The sequence below is a fragment of the Neomonachus schauinslandi genome, chromosome 11 (assembly GCF_002201575.2).
Source record: "Neomonachus schauinslandi chromosome 11, ASM220157v2, whole genome shotgun sequence".
NCBI classification, from domain to species: Eukaryota; Metazoa; Chordata; class Mammalia; order Carnivora; family Phocidae; genus Neomonachus; species Neomonachus schauinslandi.
In genome coordinates, this window is record NC_058413.1 from 18181194 (window position 1) to 18198341 (window position 17148).

Sequence of the window (17148 nt, forward strand, 5' to 3'; positions counted from 1 at the left end):
CTATATTGTATCCTTCCCTTCTTCACTCTTTCTTAAATTTTATCAGATTTCTTCCTCAGGAATATAGATCTACATCATCCTATTTAGTTAATATTATATTAAAGTTATTTATCCAGTTTCCCACTAATTAAAATATGGGCTTTTAGTTATTCTCCCTTTTTAACAATATTGAGATGAGTATCCTTATAAATTTTTTTGATTGCTGCCTAATTATTTTCTTCCTAAAAAAGGAACTGCTAGGTTAAAGGGACTGCACTTTTAAATTTATATTTTTTGCTAGTTTTTCTCCAGAATAGCTGAATCAACTTAAATTCCTAACAGTCACTGAGTTTCTACACACTCTTAAGAACACAGGGAAAAGGGTGAATACATTTTAATCTCTTTATTGGCCATAGGTATTTCTTCTTTGGTGCACTTACAAAAAAATCTTCCTCATTGCCTCACTTTAAATCCATCTGATAGTTTACATCACAATTTTATGAATGGTGGTTTCTAGATGGTGGGACTCTAGGTGATTATCTTGTTTTCTGACTTTTTCTAAAACAAACACATATTTCTTTTTCTTTTTTAGTGTTATCTACCGGTCTTTTTTGAAAATGAAAGTTTAAGAGTGCTATACATGTATTTTTAAACAGAAAACAACTGTAATGACAAATAAGCTTAGGTCTGAGGAACAGTCTTGTAGCTTTTCCTTATATATTCATAGAGAAAAAGTTCCTCTCCCCTATGTGGGGCCAGGCAAAACACTTCAAAAAGGTAACATCTTTTGTATTTTCTTGTTCCTTACCTTACTCTCCTCAGATTTTTATCCTTATTTCAAATCTAGTTCACTACCATTTTCAAATGACTGCCCAAAGTACCCTCACCTTTGTGACTCCTGTCAGGCGAATACAGGGGCAAGCAAGATGAGTTTAGAGGGATGGAATGAGGGAGACAGAAGTCTGTTGCCTGACTTTGCATGCAATTCTTTCTTCAGGATTTAAGTCTAACCATCATGGACCTGCACCTTCCTCCAGGTCAAGAGAAGTGCAAGTTCACAAACAAAATACCAGTCCAGCCTTGCCTCTTGAGAGGGACTTACATGGGCTCCTGGTTATAATAATTTTCAAAACTCTAATATAGGAGATCTTTTACTAGAAATACTATCAGATCAATAAAACACTATCATTATGAACTGTCAGGACTTGGGAAATATTTTTGTTAAAGATGATTTTTTTTTTCCATTAGGATACTTGTACAATATGGAATTTTAAAGAGAAATTTAAAAACATGCCTCAGTTTTATATCAGAAATCAGGTTATCAAAACTAAAATAAACTTTAAACAAACAAAAATACTAAATCTTAATCATCACATGAATTTTAATGGCCTTATATCTCTATTTTCTAATGTTTTACCCTCAGATTTTACCTTCTCATTTTCACAGTTCTTGAAAGATAAAGTTGTAAATGCTTAAATGCACTTAAAACAATCTAGGTATTTGAAGTATATCATACAGCTATAATCTAGATTGGACCATGTACGGTGTTGCAGCCAGTTTTTTTAAACACTTTTTATTTATTTATTTAGAGAGAGGGGGAGAGAGAGAAAAAGCACAAGTGGGAGAGGCAGAGGGAGAGCCAATCTCAAGAAGACTCCTGAGCAGGGAGCCTGACACGAGGCTCAATCTCATGACCTGGAGATCATTACCTGGGCCGAAATCAAGGACACTTAACCAACTGAGCCATGAGAACATTCGTATCACACAATCACCATGTCCTAACTGAAAGCAAGTTAATAACCATTTTCAACATGAACAACAAACGAACAACTTCTTATAAAAGCGCTACCAGTCTACATGTTCTGATGTGTGTCACCAGGAAACATACAAATAACAAAATGAATAAAGTAGACAATTTACAACTTTACAAGAAAAGAAAACGAAATGCTGGATCAGGACTCAAGAGTCACGGATATTTCTCATTTGTATATTTATGATATTCTTGTAAATATATACAGAAAAATGTTGCTGTGCAGTTAGAGCTATTTTATATTTAACTCAGAAGTGACTCATTCCAGCAGCCAATATTTATCAAACAGAGTAATAGCCCAACAAAGATGTCCATGTCCTAATCCCAGAACCTGGGACTAGTTAGGATACATGGCAAAAGTTAATTAAAGTAGCTGATGGAATTAAGGTTGCTATTCAGATTACTTTAATTAAGACAGGGAGTATAACCTGATTATCCAGGTGGGCCCAATTTAATCACAAGGGTCCTTAAAAGTGAAATAGGTAGGGGCGCCTGGGTGGCTCAGTCGTTAAGCGCCTGCCTTCGGCTCAGGTCACGATCCCAGGGTCCTGGGATCGAGCCCCGCATCAGGCTCCCTGCTCGGCAGAAGCCTGCTTCTCCCTCTCCCACTCCCCCTGCTTGTGTTCCCTCTCTCACTCTGTCTCTCTCTTTCAAATAAATAAATAAAAGCTTTAAAAAAAAAAGTGAAATAGGTAGGTGAAAGAGAGAGACGTCTCTAAGAGAGGTCAGAGAACAGGGCCAAGAGCCAGGGAATATGGGTGGCTTCTGGAAACTAGAAAAGGTAAGGAAATGGACTCTCCCCCAGAACCTCCAGAAAGATATGCAGCTTACTGTCCCCTTTTAGCCCAGTGAAACATGGGTTGGACTTCTAACTTACAGAACTATAAGATGTTAATTTTGTGGGTTTTTTTTTTTTAAGATTTATTTGACAGAGAGACACAGTGAGAGGGAACACAAGCAGGGGGAGTGGGAGAGGGAGAAGCAGGTTTCCCGCGGAGCTGGGAGCCCGATGCAGGGCTCGATCCCAGAACCCTGGGATCATGACCTGAGCCTAAGGCAGACGCTTAACGACTGAGCCACCCAGGTGCCCCAATTTTGTGTTGTTTTAGGCCACTAACTTTGTGGTAATTTTTACCAGCAGCAAGTAGAAAACTAATGCAAGTACCCACTAAGTTCAAGGCACAATGCCAAGCTCAATGGTGATAAAAAAAGCACGTGTGAGCTTGAAAATTCTTAGATGGATACTATGGACTGAACTGTGTGTCTCCCCAAAATTATATGTTGAAGCTGTAACCTCCAATGTGACAGTAATTGGAGACTGGGCCTTTGAAAGGTAATTAGTTTAGATGAGGTCATACGTTTATATGACAGGATTGGTGCCCTTATAAGAGGAGACATCAAAAGCTTGCCTTCTCTTTCTCTCTGCCATGTGAGGACACAGCAAGAATGCAGCTGGTCTGCAAGTCAGAAAGAGAACTCTCACCAGAACCTGATCATTCTGGCACTCTGACCTTGGACTTCCAGACTCCAAAACTGTGAGAAAATACACTTCTGTTGCTTAAGTCACTCAGTTTATGGGATTTTGTTGACAGCCAAACTAAGATTTGTTAAGCAAATATTGGAAAAGGGACACTAAAATGAGAAGTTGAACCTTAATTTTATCATTACTCAGGTGATGGCAAACTCAACAGTCAGGAAATTATTTTGCTATTTCCTGCTAGAAATCACTGCTGTAAGACACCACTGAATAAAGTTCAACTTGATTACTCATCAAACAGTATTAACATGGGGGGGGGAGGGTCAGCTTGACTAATTTCTTTTACTGCAATCCCAACAAGTGTGAAGTAAGCATTAATGACAAAGGTTTAATTTTTCTATGAAGACAACAAAATCAAACTGAAGGCTCCTTTTTGTTCATACTTCCACTGATGGGCACAACACTGTTTCGCTAGGGCAATGGATGGGATAAGGGGTCTTTCACTAGAATCCGATTATATAAACAAAGATTTGACATATCCCAAACACTGTTGGGCGTTTTCAAACACTCCTGATGTAGTCCTTTAAAAGGAGAATTCGGCAATATCTAAGAAAATTAAATATGCATTCTTCAAACCAGGAAATTCCATTTCAAAGAATTCATCTTACAAATATACTCACAGAAGCATGCAAAGATCTATGAATGAGCATGTTCACTCACTGCAATATTGTTTGATAGTAAAAGCCTGGAAACAATCTAAATGGCTATCATTAGGGAACTGGTTAAATAAGTTACAGAAGAGCAATACAACCAAATACTATACATTTTTAAGGGTAAAGAGAGTAGCTTTTCATTTCTGACAGATATCTACCTCTTATTAAGTAAATTAAAAACTAGTCATGAGATAAAATGTTTCCAGTTGTGGTTTTAAAAAAATCTATATGAGGGTTTGCATGGGAACTTTTTGGAAGAATACACAAATAATTCTGTGATTACTTCCAGGAAGGACTGTGAGTGGTTATGAAACTTCCACTTTTCATTTTATGTCATACTAAGTAGCTTGAAAAAAACGTTTTGAACTATGATCATGTATTTTAGTTTTAATTTCAATTATAAAATTAAAAAATATATTGGTGTATTATAGATAAAACTACAGAACTATTTTTCTTTATACTGGTAGTTATGCTTAGCAGTACAGAGAAGAGAACAGAGCCTAGGATGGGATCTGAGCTGGAGTTCACACACTGCCACTTCCTACCTTCATACCTGTGCAAGGAGTTTAACCATACTCAGCCTAAGTTTCTGTATTTAATAGAGAGATCAATACCCACATCTTACTGGGTCTATAGGACAATAAAATGAGATATGAATATGAAAACACTTGGTAAAGAGTTCAGTGAAATAGACATTAAATTTTATTACTATAAAAGTTACCTGTTCTCTTCCCCTAAGCGGCCTGAGGTGGCCTCTGAAAATGGTTCCCTATTCGTTTGACCCAGAAAACCCTACAAAATCACGCAAATCAAGAGGTTCAAATCTTCATGTTCACTTTAACATGTTTAACACTTAAACAAAAACTTATGGCCTGGGAGTAAAGTCTGCATAGAATAAATGCAAATAAAAATAAAAACAGAAAAAAAAAGTTGACTATCCTAAATTAGAGTCACTTCCATGTATGACTGTATAAAATGTAAACTCTGTGAAGGCAGGGACCGTATCTCCTTCACAGCTGTATCCCACCTACCTAACACAGAAAGCATTCCAAGATGTGTTTAATGAGCTAGCTAAGTCTGCCAGATATAATGGCACCCAAAAAGCTCTCAGCAAATACTTGCTCAAATAAAAACGTTCCTGACTCCACTTAACCACTTTCGGCATGTATCATTCTCTTGAGTTTTACTAAGGATTAACTACCCATCTCAACTCCCCACCTAGCAATTAGACTCAAGGTAGAAAGGGCTGTTGGGGGGTGGTTGGGTGTGGGTGTGTGGGTGGGTGGTGTGTGTTTGTGTGTGTGTGCGTGCGTGCGTGTGTGCACGCCCGCACTCTTGCTGGTCACCTGATTTCAATTTAAATAAGTGCCTCACTGGTAAGTGAAGACTGAAGTAAGATGTTAGTAAAAAATACATAAATGAGTTCTTTTCAAAAGTTAAGACACATGAAGTAGTTAAATAAATATGGAAAGCACAATCTGATCTGTCCAGTGTGAATTTCTGGTAGTAGGTCCTGAAAACAAATATGTACTTTAGCTTATATAAAATTGTCATGACGGTACAGATTTTTAATAAATGCTTCTTTTGTACATGTTTATAATAAAGAAATGTCTTAATGTTAAATGACTTACCTAAATTTATACAGTATTCAATAATTTAAATAATGCCACAATCTCAAAGTTCTTTGAGCATATCATCAAAGGTATGTTGAAGAGAGAATATATCTAAATAGCCAATCGGAATTTAGGTTATCTGAAGTACCATTTTACAACTCTGATTTAGACATACTACATTCTTAGAGAAGTCTTAGTCTAGACCTTTTATTTTTAACAGGGAGAATGAATGAGTTGGCTTGCCCCCTTTAAAGTAAATGCACTGTGGGGCGCCTGGGTGGCTCAGTCCGTTAAGCAGCCAACTCTCGATTTCGGTTCAGGTCATGATCTCATGGGTTATGGGATCAAGCCCTAGGTTGGGCTCCATGCTCAGCAGGGAGTCTGCTAGGGATCCTCTCTCTCCCTCTGCCCCACCCCCTGCTCACACACACACACACACACACACACACACACAAACACACACACGTGGGCGTGTGCTCTCTCTCAAATAAATCTTTAAAAAAAAATAAAGTAAATGCACTGTGCTTTCTCCAGACTACTAAAACGATGGTGGCCCATCACTGTGCTGATATGCAAAAGCTATTACAAGTGTGAATAACGGGGGCACCTGGGTGGCTCAGTCAGTTAAGTGTCTGCCTTTGGTTCAGGTCATGATCCCAGGGCCCTGGGATCGAGCCCCGCATCGGGCTCTCTGCTCAGCAGGGAGCCTGCTTCTCCTTGTGTGCACTCTCTCTCTAATAAATAAATAAATCTTTAAAAAAAAGTGTGAATAACTGCTTGCACACATACATGCAGGTACTCTCCCTTTCTCTTACGTATTCAATATTTCCTGAGTGTTTATGATGTTTCAGCCACTGTTTCAGGCATGGGGGTTTCCTCAGTGACCATACAGAGTTCTATGAAAGAGTTGATGTTTTCATAGAAAGACTGGCAATAAAATATATATTACAACAGAAAATAGGTGCTATGAAGAAAAATAAAGTGGAGCAAGAAGACAGTGATGGAAGGAGATGCTGTTTTAGATAGTGTGGTCAAAAGACAGGTGACATGTAAACAGAGACTTGAAAAGAGAGGTGATGAGCCATAAGGATGTCTGCAGAAGTTTTTCAAGCAACAGAGGGAGCAGGAACAAACAAACTTGGTGCTCTAAAGACCACCCCAAAAGGCCAGTATGATGGCTAAAGCACAGCACACAAGAAGGAAAGTGTTATTTGGGGCACAGAGATGGTCAGGGGCCAGGTTCCAGATCTTGCAAGGGCCTTAAAGGCCATGGTAAAAACTCCCAAGTTTTATTCTTAAAAGTATGAGGAATTCTTAATTGCAGGAAACAAACTGAGGGTTGCTGGAGTGGGGGGTGGGGTGGGAAGGATGGGGTGACTGGGTGATAGACACTGGGGAGGGTATGTGCTCTGGTAAGCGCTGTGAATTGTGCAAGACTGTTGAATCTCAGATCTGTACCTCTGAAACAAATAATGCAATATATGTTAAGAAAAAAAAAAAAGAAGAAGAAGAAGAAGAAGGTAGCAGGAAGGGAAGAATGAAGCGGGGGAAATAGGAGGGGTAGATGAACCATGAGAGATAATGGACTCTGAAAAACAAACTGAGGGTTCTAGAGGGGAGGGGGGTGGGAGGATGGGTTAGCCTGGTGGTGGGTATTGAGGAGGGCACGTTCTGCATGGAGCACTGGGTGTTATGCACAAACAATGAATCATGGAACACTTCATCTAAAACTAATGATGTAATGTATGGGGATTAACATAAGAATAAAAAAAAAAAAAAAAAAAAGTATGATTGGAAACCAATGAAGGTTTCCTGATGCTCTTTCCTTCTCTTCCTCTACATCCGTTAAAGGAATCACAGGACCAGAATTTCGATCTGGAGAGAACAGACTCTGTGATGCAAAAGTGGGAGCAAGGAGACTGGTTAGCAGGCTACTATGCTTAGGTCTAAGAGGAAGATGAAGAGTCTAGACTAGGGTTGTAGAAGTATGGGTGGAAAGACATGGCTTGACGCAGGAGACATTTTGGAAGTAAAGTTGACCGGTTACTGATTAGGTATGAGATGTTAGTCAAGGAAGATTTTGGACCTGAGCAATTTCGTAACAGGTGTGGTGGGATGGGAAATAGAGTTCAGTTTAGGACATGATGTATTTGCGGTGTCTATCAGACAGCTAAGCGGAGATGTTGTGTGGGCAACTGGATATGAGTCTGGAGTTCAGGGAGAGACTGCAGATATGATTTGGGAGAATCCTCAGAATGAGACTGCATAAGATCATCTGATGAGCACATCAGTATTTAAGATTCACAAAGAAAAGAGGAATTCAGCAGAAGAGAATGAAAAGTCATGGTCAGGGATTCGGAAGAAAGCCAGGAGTGTATGTCCCGGAAGCCATGGAAGAAAATAGTTCAATATGGTCTGAGGACAAGTGCTGGCTGGGGAGATCAGAGGTTAAGAGAGATAAGTGAGAGCACAGCACAAATCTGGCAATAAGGCAGGCCCCAGGATATCTTGACAAGAGTCTCAGGGATGAAGGACTTACTGGAGTGGCTTTAAGAGAGATCTATACAAAGAGAGCCCATGAGCACAAACAACTCTCTTGAGGTGTCTGGCTGAAAGAGCCACCCAACAGAGGAATTCCCCTTGCTTTTGCCACCATGGAGTCTAACTGAGATGCAGGTAGGGCTCACACCCTGCTCCCTACACTCTGGAGTGCAAAGCTGTTCTAATTTTTGACCCAACCTGCTGGCAAGCCCTCTTATTTCTCACTGTCATAGCGCCTTCTGTTCACTTCCACCAATGCTGCTTCTAAACTGCAACAACTGCTGAACCCCACAGCTGATCCTAATCCCCCCTCAACAATGCAGCTGCCATTTCTCATCCATCTCGCCTCTGCCCTTTCTGATGATGGTTTTCTTCTTTTTTTTTTTTTTCCTTGTCTCTTATCACCTCTCCATACGTTTCAATGCCTGAGCAATAAAGCTGAGGTCAGTGACAAAGGATGACTTCCTTTGCATACACGACCTGACCACAGAAGATAGTCCAAGAGTGATCTCTGAAAGTACGGCTCTTCTCACGTGCATACAGCACCTTTTATGAAGGCCTAATGGCTGACTCACTGAAGAGTTACTTGGAGCTTTAAAGATCTTCCAGGAGTCTGAGGCCTCCTGAAGGCTAGCCTCCAGGATGACTATTACATTAATGAGTACTGTAATGCTTCATTCACACAGTAGTAAATTCCTGAAGGGCAGGAACCGGTTCTCACACTTCTTTATGTCATCCATTTAACAGATAACTATTGCAGCCTAAGGGATTAAGCATGAAAGATGCAGGAGGTGCAGAGAAGACGGATATGGCCTCTCCCTTCATGGAGCATGTAGTAGTCTAGTAGGGCATTTACATAAGTAAATTGACACAATACAGCATGGTAAATGTCCTTAAGGGAATACAGGATACTATGAAAGCACATAGAAAGAACAGCTTACTCAAACTTGGGCATTAGAAGCTTCTCTGAAAGTGATGTTTAAGTTGTGAAGTGTATTGAGTTAGCCAGATTGGGACATTTCAGGGGAAGAACATGTGGAAGGGCCCAGAGGCAAGTGAGAACAGAGCATATATCTGGGGATACTGACAAGTGTTAAATATAGCTAAGGTGTATATGTGTGTATTCTGAGGTGAGGGTGAGGCACTCAAGAATGAGCAAAGATAACGCTAGAGAGAAGGAAGGGCTAGATCACAAGACATGTTAAAGAAGGACCATATCCTGGGATATGCACCAAACTAATTGTTCAAGGTAGTTTTCCTTGGGGAGTGAGAATGGAGAGAGGTGGGAGGACTTCACTTTCTTACTTTAAATATTCCCATAACGTCAAGCATTTACTTTTACAATGCCACACATTACTTCTGTAATTCAAATTTGTAATTAAACAAAACGAAGAAGGTTTTCAAAGATCAGTCTAATTGCACTGAGGAGAACAGACTGGAAGCAGGACAAGACGGGCAGGGAGAACTATTAGGAAGCCGTGGCAAGAATCAGGTGGCCCGAATTAGAGCCACAGTAGTGGCTATGGCAAGAGATGTAATTAGAAAGTAAAATGGAAAGATCTTGGTAAGGAATAAGGGAGACAACTAGATTTCTGACTTGGGCAAATGGGTGGATGGTGAATGGTGGGCTCTTTCATTCAATTTGGGAAAACAGGGCATGACACAGGTGTAGGTAGGGTAAAAATGAGTTTAGATCTGATCTATAACCCTGGAGAAAAAAAATGTCAGTTATAGAAAGAAATGTGACTATTCCCTGCGTATATATGGTAATTTAAGTCCTGAGAAAAGATGAGATTGCCCAGGTATATATAAAGAGTAAAAACAGAAGGCTGGAACAGAAGTTGGAGGTAGAGCAATATATAAAACTGAATTTCTCAGAATGATCTGTGACCCATCTGTATCATAATCTCCTGAGGGGTTTGATAAAAATGGAGAATTCTTGGCTCTACCACCAACCTACTGAATCAGATACTTTAGTGGCCTGGGAATCTGTATTTTAAGCAAGCACCCCAGATTACTTTTGTGCAAAGAGAAGTTTGAGAACTGCTGATCTAAAAGATGAGTGGAGGAAGAAGAGCCAGGGAAAAGAAAAAAAAAAAAAAAGGTTAAGAAGGACCTGTACTCTGCTCACCCTCAAGGAAAAATGAGAATTTCATGTCACAGTCGCCATTGGAAAAGTGCATATTCATCAAAGCACAGTGGGCTGGTGAAAAATAAGCAGACAATAAATATTTGTTCAATAAGTAACTGGGAAAAGTATTTAAAGTTATAATTTACATCTGTATGTTTATAAGCTCCTATTAACTACTGTAAGTATAAACAAAGTTAACACCTGGGTGATTTATAAGAAAAAAAATAATAGTAGGAAGTCTAAAAAAATGGATTGAATGAGAATCGCTTTGATGCCAACGTCTAGGACAAACTGCAAAGGCTTAGCAAGTTAGTGAATAAGCCACCATGACCTCTCAGGTCCAAGTAAATCCCTCAAGTGTATAAACATAGAAACAACACTTTATGACAAAAAGATGGGCTCAATTTGAAAAGTCCTGAAAGAAAGCTGTCAGCTTCATAGTATCATCTGGATGCCCTCTCCCAGATGAAGCAATTACTTAATATCAGACCCAAATTAAACCACTCCTTCACTTAATAAGCTATTAAAGACCAAGAGATAAAGATTTAGCCTGTCTGTCCAACTAAATCCGATAGCTCTTGCCCAAATCACAGTTGCTGAAATAACTGCCTGTCAAACACTTCTTATGCCAAGGTTGCTAGGCTTCAGAGCATCGGTTTTACTAGAAACCTCATTTGTTCTAAGCAGTTAAAAGGATCTGGACTCTAAACACATTAGCTTGAGAGAAGGCAAGATGATTAAATAACCCCAAATTAATTCACACCTAATTCACACCCACTCCCAACTTAAAAGTCATCACAAAATATTCTGCAGAGGTAAAGCAAACTGGCCAAGAGAAGACTTTTTACTTTATTCCCATTTTTCCTTTTTCTTTTCTTTCTATTCTTTCATTTGTAGGTACTATGAAAGGGGGAGGGGGGAAGTACTTCAATCTTTCTGAGTACAAGGTGCTCACCTGCATGTTACTACAGATTTTTACTTACTGCTATCACTAAATGCCACTCATTAGTTGTGTGACTTTGGACGACATTCTCTCCTATGAGTTGTACTACATATCCTTTAAGAATTGTTTCCAAACCTAAAGTTCTATGGATCTAAAATTAGAGAAGAGGGAAACAGTAGCCAAGAAAATAAATATTATAATGTTATGACAGAGTTGGTAACGATTATACTCTTTATTTACTTCAAGTTTTAGACCTCCACTTATAGAGAGAGAGACTATCACGAGGCAATGAACCCAGGGCTAGAAGTACCACCTTTGAATTCAATAAGTCTAAGACAAACTGGTAACATTTCAGGAATTCATCTGTTAGCTGGTAATTTAGAACATGGAACATTGTTTTTTCCACAGAAATGATGTGATACATTAATGGTTAGGCTCTTAGGCTAATTCACAAAAGTTCATTTAACCTTCCATTCAAGTGACTCTCCAGACGGTTTTGGTAAAAATAGAAAATAAATGTTGCCATACTAGTAATGAGGAAAAAAATAGAAAAAAGGAAACAAAAAACCCACAAAATTTATCTTAAAAGACTATTCTTCACAATGAAGTCAACCAAATGATCCATTGACCTGATTACACATAGATCCTCCTAGTAACCCAGATTATAATAGCTCACTACTTAAGTCCATGGACCCCAAGGATCCTTGCTTTATTTAAGGTACAGGGGGTACTAGAGGATCAGAGGTATGCCAAAGCCCAAAGCTGGGAAAAAAACCTATAGTTGAAGAGAAGAGGAGCACCTTTTCTTAGCTGTCCCTTGACTGCAGTGGGACAGGAACTTAGAGACTAGAGCATTCTCTTCACATTCCAGCTCCGGGATTCCCTGGACAATGCTCCGGGGAGTTCAGTGGCAGCTCAGTAAACATGGAACCTAAAAACATATAAGACATGCTTCCCAGCTCAGGCAGGGATTGTGGAAAGGAACAATTCCCTGAGCTGCCACACCAAGTGCTCACTACTTGCTACTGCTAGAAGCAACCACAGCTCTGACAGTGAGGAGGCTGCCTGGAGGAATGGCTGCTTCCGGCTCTAACTGAAGCCCCATTTCAAGCCCCTTACAGATATAGGGCTTCAGACACATTTGCATGTTCACAAGTCAGCAGTCCCTAACTTGTGGGTACTTATCTTTATCATTTGCTAAGGCTTGAAATAGAAAAAACCAAACAAATGTTCTCTTCTCCTGGGAAGAACTGCTTAATGTACTTAAAACTTTAACTATAGTGATGTTAACTATCCCTGTGTAAATCTGTATTTTGGGTAATTCAGATTTTTAATTCATAAGTACTTCTCCAAGTTCATTATGGAAAACAATTACCTATTATATCTAATTTGGACAGGTTTAAATATCAGGCAAAGAGTTTCAAAAGGTATTTGCCACTCTAATATTCTAAGATTGCCATTTCAGTTTGCTCTTAGCCCTCTCTCCCTGATATTAGACCACTTTAAAATTAAAGCACCCTTCTGTTCTCATTCAGCTATTATAACGAAAACAAGTAGCAAGGCATTTGGTATGTCAGTTAAGGTATCATTTATATATATATATAATATATCATTTACATATATATATCCTATATATATGTAAAGCTTTTAATTATTTCTGAACATATGAATAGATCTGCAGTATACCCAAATCCATATACTAAAGGGATCTTTCAATTCTTTAATAACCATAAACATATGTGATAATTAATCACAATCAAAACTGAGATTTGGATTCTGCCTGCATTCAAATTACTGCCAGGAAGGGCAGCATGGATAATGCATGCACAACTATTAGAGTGGCACTCAGAAGCTGATCATGTATTCAACTCTTCTACTTTATTTATAAGTGTTGCTTTTCCCTCAGATTAAATCCACTGGCCTCTTCTTGTTTGTCTGTTTGTTTGTTTTTTAATTTAAATTTATTTGAGGGAGAGAGTGCACATGTGGGGGTGGGGGAGCCTGTGGGGGGGGGCCGAGGGAGAGGAACAAGTGACTTCATGCTGAGCTCAGAAATCACGACCTGAGCCAAAAACAAGAGCGGGTTGCTTAACCAACTAAGTCACCCAGGCACCTTAGCCTCTTCTTGTTACGCTGTAGACACCAACTTTATTTCTTCTGATATAAAATTTTGTGGTTCTCTGAACTTAACATTGTCAATGCTATGTAGCAAAGTACTGGAAAATTCACTGAAAAAGATAATTTTTAAAAGCTTGTAGTAAAAGGGGCGCCTGGGTGGCTCAGTCGGTTAAGCGTCTGCCTTCGGCTCAGGTCATGATCCCAGGGTCCTGGGATCGAGTCCCGCATCGGGCTCCCTGCTCAGTAGGGAGCCTGCTTCTCCCTCTCCCTCTGCCTGCCTCTCTGCCTACTTGTACTCTCTCTCTCTAATAAATAAATAAAAATCTTTAAAAAAAAAATTAAAAAAAAAAAAGCTTGTAGTAAAGAAATCTTACTTTCCTAACTTTAAGCCTAACTACTTACTGCAGGGGTACTTGGCAGATTTCCAAAAGATTCTTCAGATTTCCCCCTTTCTGAGGCAAATTAACAGTAACCCCTACCTCCCCCCCCCCCACTAAAACATAAGTATCCAATGTGCAAAAAGAAAAAATGTGGTTTTGGTTTTGTTTTTTAAACAAATCAGGTTCTACTTTCCCATTGCAAGGTTCAACAAATAATACATTTCTACCAGCTTTCACTTTTCAGATGGGCTACTTCCTTGGCTGAGTGGCAGGACACCAAAATGGGAAGGAGAAGTCAATGTCATAGTGTATAAATAGCTGTGGCCAAAAACAATATTGCAGAAGAGCCAATAGGAGAAGGGCTCCCCAAATTGCAGCAAGAGTGACTTAATTCCATGTATCCCTTCATGAGGGCCTTAGGGAAAACTATCATCAGGAAACAAACGAAAGTGGGTGGAGGAAGCAGCCAGGACTCACATAAGATTTCTAACCTTTTGTTAAGGAAAGAACTAGCAGTGTTTAATTCTAGAGTTTCTGAAACACACACCTATCTTTTAAATCTAAAATGGTATGGCCATGAAAAGGAGATTTCTTCTAATTTAAGTTAGATATATAGAAAATGCCATCCAGTAAAAAGCCAGTCTCTTTTCTCACATATACTGAAAACCACTCACCAATACCAACCCGATTTTTAAATTGTTTAACTCACTCATTATACTTGAGGTAAAATTTGCCATCACGTGAACTTCACTTCCTAAAAAAGTAAACCTGGCATTGTGTTCCTGTCATCATTCATTAGACGCAACCCAAAGGTCCATAATTTCACACGATAATGATTAATACATTTGAGGTCAGTGAGCTAAATTGCATGGGGCACACAATTCACTTGGTAAATGTTTGCTGGACTTTTCAGGATTGCTCTCAAGTATTGGAAGTCATTAAGTTTACCAAGATTCTGTAGCAGAGCACACACACTGTTGAGGGATCAACAGCATTCACAAAATGTAGGCAATCATAAAGTTATGTAAGAAAAGCAATCTCTCCTCTGAGCAATTAGTTCGGGCACACAAGAATCCAGGAAATCACATATCCTCCTTGCGGGGCTGGGTCACAGGAACTAGGTAAAGAAACAGTGCAAAGTACACTGGGAAACGAGGGCAGTTTCAGCTGAAAAGATGCAGGCAACGCCACCAGAGGCATCTTCAAGCATTCCTTCGGAAGGAAAGTGTGTGTTGTCTCTAAAGAGCCCCTGCTGACCTGGGTAACGGTACAAGCTGAAACCACCACAGCCCGACACATGTGGAAGAGGAGACGGGGGGAAGAAGCATTAGATGACCCACTGCCTAGGGGTGCCGAAGCTGTCACCGCCCTGGGACTCGCGCACACCCCGGCGCTGCCACATGCTTTCTACTTCTTCGGGGAGGGCTGGTGACGCGTGGTGGGCCCGAGAGGAACAGAGGCAAGGATAATGAATCTGCGATTTCTAAAGCCCAACAAAATGTCCCCAGAGCCCGAACCCCCACGGCCGGGCGACTCTACCCGCGCGGCAAGCCACCCCAGGGGTGGAAGGCTAAGAACTTGCAGGCGGCTGAGGCGAGGGCCAGAGGACACATGGGGAGGGGGCTACGCCGGGTCTGAGTACTAGGATCGCTCGGGCCGCGGCGCCGGGACCGTGGGAAGGTAGGCTGGGGGCGGGACCGCGCGGAGCCAAACAGCCAGGGGCCGGACCTGGGAATCCCCCGGGGCGAGGGCGGGCGCGGGCGGAGAGGGACGCCTTGGCCGCTACCTGCTGCTGGATCTTCCCGTCCTCCGTGACGACCCAGTGCGTGGTGGCGAGGGCCCCTCGAGCCGCCACGCTCAGCAAGGCGGAAAGGCTGAGGAGCCAGCCTGGGCCGGAGCACCGCGGCAGCTCGCACCGGCCGCGGACCCCTACTGCCGCCGCCATTTTGCCCCCCCCCGGCCCGGCTGCTCACACCGGAAGCGGAAGCCGGCCCCCGCCGCCCGCCATCTTGGGGAGGTCGGCACTGGAGGAGGTGGAGCTCGGGAGGCGCTGCCCGCTGACAACCCGCTTTCTCAGCCTCGGTTTGGGCGGCGGGACAGCCTGGTTTGGCTTCAGGTCGGAGACCGCTTTTTTGTTATTGTTTTCCCGTACGCAATTCGATCTCGTGGCGTGGGAACCAGAGAGAGATAAAAGTAGTGTTCTAGGTGGAGTCTAAGCCGAAATGAGAGGACTCTGTGTGTGTGTGTATTTACATATATATGTATTTAATAAAACCTTGGTTTTCATTTTAGTTCATTTTTATTTCTGGTTGTGTCATATAGTTGAGAAATAAAAGGTATGTTTTCGAAACACTTAAGGGAAGAGATGGATTCTCTTTTATTCTTAAAGTCTCGCAGTAGTGGAAGCTTCGGAGTTGGGCGTGTTGTCAGTCTAGGGCAGCGCTGTCCAGTAGAAATATGTGAGGCGCGAGCCACATAGGAAATTTTTAAAAAGACAGTGAAATAACGCATTTGATTTAACCCTTATATACAATACAGCATTAGTTCAATATAAAATCTGTACAAATTCCTGAGCTATTTTATTTTTAGTACTAAGTCTTCAAAACAGGTATGTATTTTAGACTTCCAGCTCATCTAAATTCAGACTGGCCGGATTTCGGGGCTTAAGAGCCACATGTGGCTAGTGGCTACCTTCCTGGGCAGCACAGGTCTAGGCTGGAGGTCTATATCAGGAGACCAACAGCATTGGCATCACCTGGCAGTTTATGAGAAATGCACATTCTTGGCTCTTTTACCCCTCCCCACCAGATTCTACCTTTCAGCAAGAGTCCCAGGTGACTGGTATGTACATTAAGAAGCACTTCTCTCTAGTGAACCAACATGTAGGCCAAGGGACTAGCCTGGCTTCTAGCTTCTAGTAAGATAGGTTGTTTTAGGTATTTCAGGGCTGCCTTCTGGCTTTGTGTGTCATTTTGTGTTTAGGTTCATTATGCTTTTGGTTTTCTCTTTGGGAAGAGGAGGATGAGAGTTTTGCCTAACAGCCTCCCTACGCTGGCATATTGCTGGAAAACAAAAATAATTGCTAAGTGTTTAAACATCTATGGAAGCAACGACCACAGCTTTGGTTTTTAGTTCCATCTGAAAGTAGCTTTTCTTAGAGGATTGAAGTAATGAACATTCAGCTCTCTAAAAATGTGTGGCTTACCCACTTTTTTGCCTAGTTCTCTGCCAGACAGTGGGTATGGAAATCTGACCACCAAGCAATGTGCAATTTAGTGGAATATTGGCAGGTTAACAATTGAAATATAGGATAATGGGGGTGTATAAGGGCGCATGTGTAGAAGGGAGAGCGGCCAACCAGGTGAAAGGCTTCAAGCAAAGGTGCTGATTCAAGCAGAATAAACAATACATGTGAAAAGGTGAAAACAGTGTCAGGTTGTAAA

General features: G+C 41.0%; 1 protein-coding gene across 6 annotated transcripts in view; it reads right to left on the reverse strand.

Annotated features, from left to right (window-relative positions):
- The window catches only part of TTC17 (tetratricopeptide repeat domain 17), a 116418-nt gene extending 100755 nt beyond the window's left edge, over positions 1 to 15663 (reverse strand). For 5 of the 6 annotated variants that reach the window (XM_044919476.1, XM_044919475.1, XM_044919473.1 and 2 more), the window contains exon 1: positions 15492 to 15663. In XM_044919476.1, the coding sequence (XP_044775411.1) occupies positions 15492 to 15650 (159 nt within the window). In that variant the 5' untranslated portion in view covers positions 15651 to 15663. The remainder of the gene's footprint in view (positions 1 to 15491) is intronic. The other variant, XM_044919474.1, reaches the window with a different exon arrangement.
- Between the last annotated feature and the right edge of the window lie 1485 nt (positions 15664 to 17148).